At 40.7% G+C, this 7,089-nt stretch overlaps 1 protein-coding gene across 1 annotated transcript; it reads right to left on the bottom strand.

Annotated features, from left to right (window-relative positions):
- Positions 1-731: 731 nt before the first annotated feature.
- On the bottom strand, positions 732-5,314 carry LOC133126711 (polymeric immunoglobulin receptor-like). The gene is made up of 5 exons (XM_061239047.1): positions 4,777-5,314; positions 4,083-4,391; positions 3,543-3,696; positions 1,180-1,239; positions 732-780 (listed from the first exon to the last, which is right to left on the bottom strand). The coding sequence occupies exons 1-5, from the start codon at positions 5,120-5,122 to the stop codon at positions 732-734; spliced, it is 918 nt and encodes a 305-aa protein (XP_061095031.1). The 5' UTR covers positions 5,123-5,314.
- Between the last annotated feature and the right edge of the window lie 1,775 nt (positions 5,315-7,089).

Raw genomic sequence — 7,089 nt, 5'->3', positions numbered from 1 at the left:
GCATACACCTTGGCCCTCAATGACCGGAATTGCCACCCCTCTATTATACTGTAAACTAAATTGTTATTCACTGGTAATATTATTATTTTTCATTATATATCTGTGAAAGTCTATAGGAAATGTGTCATTGGAATTGAAATTTGTTCACGCTACTGGGAGATTGTGTTGGGAATGCTCTGGGGTTTTTTAAATCGCCGAGGAAAAATCTGATCGTTCCAATCTGTCCAGCAGAAGGCGATAGTTCCTTTTCAAGTTAGGAAAATTATGGTGTCTTTTTTGGTCCAGTAAGAAAAAGCAGAGTCAAATATTTGTAATGGGGTGTGTTTGATGCTCTGAAATAGGAATCCTCAGGTTCCACACGTTGCTGAACATCCAGGCCTCTTCCTTTGGGCTTGTGGACAAAATTCCTGTTGGGACGACACTCTTTCGTCACGTTGCTGCCCCCTACTGAACAGACAGGGAACATTCACGCAAAGGTATCAAGATAATTGGGGCTCTAATACGAGCACGCTTGAGCACAACTAAAAAAGGTGCAATAAAAACAGGAATAGGAATATTTGTGAATATATGAGGGACTAAAAAGAAATGCAAGTTCCACACGTCGTCGCACATGCATCCCATAACATTTTGGTGTTGATATTTCATAATCAGTGAAACATATTTATTATATAAACCAACTGTAAATCCAGCATAAAGTACCTGTGTTTTCTGCCCGGCAACTGAGCTGTAAATCACATCACCAGCTCTATCTGCTGCAGAACGGCGAGACGAGTGTGTGGTCTGTACAGAACAGGAATATTTCAGTAACTCAAAAAATAACATTACAGAGGGTTATGCAAACATTTCCCACTACATATTCTCTGGGTGAACTGCAGTGCGATTAGGTGGAGGTTAATCCTCAATACCACAAAAATGCATGAAAACTCGAACAGCTAATCGTTAACAGATTTGGATAGCAGTTCCTGAATTCTGTGAAGGTTTAGACTGCAGCTACAAAACACACTGCAATTGATCCTGTGTTTTGTGTGTCTAAAGTAAACATGCAAATTGTGGTTAAACAACTCAAAAGGAGAATATATATACATAGATATAAATATGTTCACATTTCACAGCGTGCCACTTTAAATTCTGATATTTACTGGAACGGAGCTGATTCTGAGATATGATGAACAATCTCACCTGTAGATTTTTCCGGACGACTGAGCTGTACAGAACCTCATCTGCAGGGTTTTCAGAAGGCTGGGACAGTAAAGGGGAACATGTTTCTGTTACTGACCATGGTTAGGGGGTTTGCTCAATTTCATTCAGTCAATTCAGTCAATTCAAGATCATAATGTGAAAAATGCCCCATTGAGGATTATCCCATGAATTCTTGTGTTTGATTTGCACTTTGTCTGCTAAATGCCACGTAATGTAATGTAATAAACCATTTAATCAAAAAAGCTTTTAATGAATTAATTTAATGTCATTTCATTGCCTGACTAGTAAACATTCTGAATCATTTTCCCTCAAAATGAATGCTTGTTTTCAAAGCTGTTGAGAGCAGGATCATTTTTCAGCATTTAGCGCCTGTGAGTTCATCTCCACTATCACAGCCCATTGCTGCTCAGTGACTTCCTGTTTTGAGTTTACATTACATCACATGACAATCATTTACAGACGCTCTTTTCCAGAGTGGTGAACAGTGGAGAATATCAGTTACTCTCAGGAATACAGAAAAGTGGTATCACCACAGAGGCACAAAGGCGCGTTTATAATCTCTTATAATCAAGTGTAATATTTGCCAATCAAATTATTTGTATTGTAACAAAATAAAGTATGATTTCTAAGAAATACAGGATCTCTAAGGATGTAGGATGAGATGAGACTGAATAATAACAGAACGATTCTCTGCAAAGGCACTTTACAAATGTGTGAGAAATCCAGCCACTACTCAACCTGTGACTGTGGTGGACTTATTCTGTGTGATGACTGTGTGTTGGTGAACACTGTGCTGTAGGTCACTTCATCTTCAGAGTCTGCAGTCTGCCAGGGGAGAGACACAACATTGAACTCATAACAGCTGGTCTATCCATACAGACTTCTACCTTTCATATTGTACAGTAGGGCCGTTCAACTGGTGGACCAGAGACAAGCAAGTGAGCCCATTAACAAGTAACAGTGAAACAACGTCAAGCTACAGAGAGATAAAAAAAGAAATGTACCCAAATTACTTTGAACAAAGATTGAAGCTAGTCCTATAGTAAATTCAATCTTGTCCAGATGAAGCTTAGTCTGAGTCTGTTAAACTGTTACTTAGTGTCTATAGACTTGCAGGTGCTGGTACTGAACATCTCCAACCAGAAACTGAGTGTGGGTGAATATATTCAACTTGAGATTTTTCTGAATGTAGTTTTGTTTGATAAGTGCAGCATTTCTGTATGTATGAATAAAGAACTATCACACTTTACTGTAGCAGTCATTTCTTCTCCACGCCCACACCCCCACAATATATGTATGTCCTTCTCCATTCTGCAGTTCTGTGTTTTGCGGATCAGCTCAAATTTTGATTGAAGTTTAATTGACATTGACTGACATTGACTGACATTGACTGACATTTGACCGACACTGACTGATACTGACTGTCACTGACTGACATTGACCACACTGACTGACACTGACTGACATTGACCTTCAGCCTTCTCGGCAGAGTGCAGAGTGTAAAATGGCCGTACCGTCAGCTCGTTGCTCCGGTCCTCTCTTGCTCCTGTGTGAGGCTGGACTCCCTCTGTAAGGAGACACAGGATGAGCTGTGATAAGAGAGTGTGATCATGACAGAGCTGAGATCCCCCCTATGAGACCCCTACTGCCTGTCAAACTCCTGTGCTCAGTGTACTGCACTTCACTAATGCTGTGCTGACTGCTCCTACATACAGCACCCACACTATTCTTTCACACTCAGCGTACTTCATGTGGATACTCACTGTGTCTCTTACACAGCTTCCAGGTAGCCGTGGCAACAGCTGCCACCAGCAACAGCATCCCTAGTGCCATCAGGATGATTTTGAGATCTGAAAGACTGAACAGCAGGGTGTGTGAAATTTTCTGCCCGTTTGAAATGCTCAAATGACACAGGAGTCTCTCTGAGTACTGCAGCCTTCTCCATCAGTTCAGAAGAGCACAGACAAGCACAAACATGTACAGAGAGAACTGCTGGACTCCAGAAACAGGGAGTGGAGAAAAAGGAAATGGAAGCACTAGGGGTCATGTGGGACACCAAGTACATGCAGCATGTACCATATCCCAGCATGCACTGGGCCATGTTCTGCTGAAAAGTGCTGGAGAGGCCTGGTTATCTGGACTTTACTGAGCACGTCTGCAGGAGGAGGCCTCACTGACTTTGAGACAGGGGGGATTTTGAGACACATTTGTCAGGAAAAGTACCAACTTAAATATAAAGACTTTACTATGTTACTAATCCTTTTGTTTTCATACTGAACTTCTTGATTTAAAAAGAAACAGATTTGAATATTTTACTGGCTCTTCCATCATAAATACCACACCTTTTATTGTAATTGATTGTTGTTGGAACAGGTGAGAAAGGTGTTGAGACTGTTGAATACTTTGAGGTTGAAGGCTTGGACGATGTTACTGCTGTGGTTGCTGTGGTAACCAGAAGAGATGTGCTTAGTGCTGCAGATGCTGAAGAATGGGTTGCTATGAAGAGTGGAGGAAAAAATAATAAAAAGTTAATCATATTTTATGAATATTTTATGGTGTTATGTATAGTGTTATTGTATCTATGTGTGTGTGTGTGTGTGCCTGTGTGAATGCAAATGTTTGTGCTTGTGTGTGTGTGTGTGTGTGTGTGTGTGTGTGTGCGAATGGGGGCATGAGTACGTGTTCATGTGAAAGAACAGAACACAGCACTGGTGTGCACCTGGCAGTTTGTGAGAGAGCACTAGCTAGCACCAAAGGGTTTCACAACATGACATTTAGAACACTGTTTCTCTCAACCCTCACTGACAGAAAGTGACAGAAAAGGTCATTGAAAATTCGAGGATAGAATGCATTCTTATACAGGCTCGTTTTGAGTTCCTTACGTGTGGTGACTGTGGTAGTTGTAGTTTTCTGAGTGACAGTGAGGTGAACAGGGATCTGTAGTTTTCCAGCAGCACACCAATACCAGCCTGTGTCCTCCATGTTCAGCTCCCTCACAGTGAAAACCTTTTTAGAGTGGTCATCTTTCATCTCTGATCTTCCAGATTCACCAGAATTCACTTCCACACAGGAGCCCTTTATCCTGCACCACTTCTTCATGCTGCTCGGTTCATTATAGTGACACAGCACACTGACATGGCCCCCTTCCACACCGGCCACCTCCTGCTGCTCAACCCAGAGTCCAGGAGTGTCTGAACACCACAGAATAAACACAAAAATATACAACATTCATTTATACACAAACTGTAGAAGTCACTTGAAGATCAAAGCAAATAACTGTCATATTGGTACTGACTTGGATACAGATTGGGAGTGGTGTTGCAAAGTAATACAATTAAAGCACCAATCTGCTGGAGGTCCAAATACACCAATAGTTCTGCAGTGAAGTAATGACATGCCTGGACTTTTACATGTTCTGGAAGAATTCAATACTGCTAGCATAAGAGGTAAGATCACTCATTTACCCACAATGCAGCAGTCTGCAGTAGAAAGTTCTGTGCAGCTTATGATTGCATAACACTGGAATAGTGAAGATGCCGTAATTAAGAGGAAGCAGGTGTGCTGCAGCCATCTTACCTGCAGTGAATGACAGGTACAGATATGCTCCCTTATCTCCACCGCGCTGGATCTCTACAGCACACCAGTAATATCCAGAGTCCCAGGTTGTCAGCATTGTCATGTTAACAGTGAAGACATGATGGGTGGGGTCATCAGTGATTGATGTTTTACCAGTACGTTTAGGAGAGTCAGTGCGTACTACAGTTTTACAAAAATTCCAGTTTGACCCATGACACCAGTATTTCACGTGATAGTCATATTCTCTATCGTAGAGACATGGGATGGTGACAGATCTTCCACTCTGTACAGCTACTTTACTCACTGTGTACACACCGTCAGCATCTGCAGAGAGAAACACACACATCAGTGTGGGTGTATTTTACAGAGCACAGTGTGGTGCAGTCTGTACGGCAGCTGACTCTCAGGCTAAGTGTCAACCCTCCTGTGTGTTTAGGGTTCAATCTTCTGCACCCAACCTTTTTGATCTGTTCCCTTCTTCTCTCTCCTGTATGAATAAGTGCTAAATGTCTGAATTTATATAGCACCTTCATTCACCCATTTCCACCCACTCACCATCTCATACACACACTCACACACCAACGGCGATTGGCTGCCATTCAAGGTACCAAGGGGGTTTGTCTTGCTCAGGGACACTTTGCTCTAACCGCCTGAGCCAATGCCGCCACAATAATATACACAGGGAAAAATCACTAATACTCTAATTCATTCTAATACACCATAATAAAAGACATAACCAACACACTGCATCGAGGTAAAATATGGTCTAACACCAACGCATTTTATGATGTCTTTGTATGAAATTAAAGTGTTTAATTGTCAAAACCAAGGCATTAAAAATGTTTCTCTATTTCCTGAGATCATGGACTTTTAAAAATGATACAAACGCATTATACAATGAAAACAATAATGTTTGAGAAGAACATGCTCTCTGGATGGCAGTACCATCACAGGTGGAGACTTAAAAGCAACAATTTGTGAGGGGGAGCTCCAGAAAATACTGTGTACCAATGAGCACACAAAGATGTGCATTTCATCCACTCTTTCAGTTCTCTTTATTTTAGCAGATAAAATAAAGATAACTTTATTTCCTGAGGTTAATACCCTCTGCTCACCACAGTGATAAACATTGTACTGTGGGAACATTTTAATGTTGGGTTGAAGCCATTTCTGTGGAAGCATTCACACTTACAGAACAAAATAATATCAACTTCTCTTTTAAGTAAAACTCAGAGCCATTCTAATCATGCACGATGTGAAGTGTGAAAACGTTATATTGCAACTCCTTCCGCTTCTTGGGTTCAACATCACACACAAAGCTATGTTCACGCTTTAATTGTGTTTCGACATTTGTATTTGTACTTGTCAGCTCTTAATCCTTGTGTGGTCTTAAGGGTCAAAAATGACTCACCACTTTGTTTAATAGCAGACAAAAAACCCCATTATGATCTTTTTTCAACTTGAAATTTGATGACAAAGTTTGTGATGAGTGACAGGTTTTTTCTTCATGCAAAATAGAATTCTGTTCATTAAAAGTTAATTAAGCTGCTTTAACGGTTCAAGGGTTTTGTGAAGGCATTTTTGACCCTTAGGCCAAGGGGAGTATACACAATGTGAAGACTACACAAGGGTTAAAGCAGAACTGCTGCTCACAGGATATTAAAATAAAAACATAAAATAAAAATATCTATCCTGTGAACAGCAGTTCTGCAGAAAGAAATGCCTTGTTAATCAGAGAGGTCTGAGGAGAAAGGCCTGACTGGTCAATACTGACAGGGAGGTGACAGTGATGTAAATAAGCGCACATTACAACAGTGATACGCAGAAGAGCATCTCTGGACAGACAACGCATCAAACCTCTAAGTGGATAGGCTACAGCCGCAGATGACAACTCAGTCTAAAAAATAATCATCAATCAATACCTAATAAAGAGCTCACTGAGTGTATATATATTCAGAATAGAACTAATAAACTCAAATCGACCATCACTACATACTTTGAATTTATGCACTTCAATCTTTTTTGTTTGTTTTTTCTAGACACTGTGGTGTGTGAAAATCCCAGGAGATAAGCAGTTTCTGAGATATTCTAACCACCCTGTCTGGCACTAAAAACCATTCTCCGGTCAAAATCACTTTTCTTCACATTTCTTCCTCATTCTGACATTTTGTTTGAAAAACAGCCGAACATCTATAACAGCTGCATTTAGTAGCTGCAACATGATTGGCTGGTTAAATATTTGCATTAACAAGCTGGTGTACAGGTCTACCTAATAAAGTGCTCACTGAGTGTATTCTAATCACATTAGTCCTA

Source organism: Conger conger, chromosome 4 (genome assembly GCF_963514075.1).
Source record: "Conger conger chromosome 4, fConCon1.1, whole genome shotgun sequence".
NCBI classification, from domain to species: Eukaryota; Metazoa; Chordata; class Actinopteri; order Anguilliformes; family Congridae; genus Conger; species Conger conger.
This window is presented reverse-complemented; position numbering and strand designations above follow the sequence as displayed.

Excerpts from the sequence above, each read along its gene's own strand:
- LOC133126711 (XM_061239047.1), bottom strand. The coding sequence starts at position 5,122 with ATGTGTGTGTTTCTCTCTGCAGATGCTGACGGTGTGTACACAGTGAGT. Across the intron at positions 3,697-4,082 it reads AACTACCACAGTCACCACAC|CAACCCATTCTTCAGCATCT; the intron begins GTAAGGAACTCA and ends CACTCTTCATAG. Across the intron at positions 781-1,179 it reads TCGTCCGGAAAAATCTACAG|ACCACACACTCGTCTCGCCG; the intron begins GTGAGATTGTTC and ends TGTTCTGTACAG.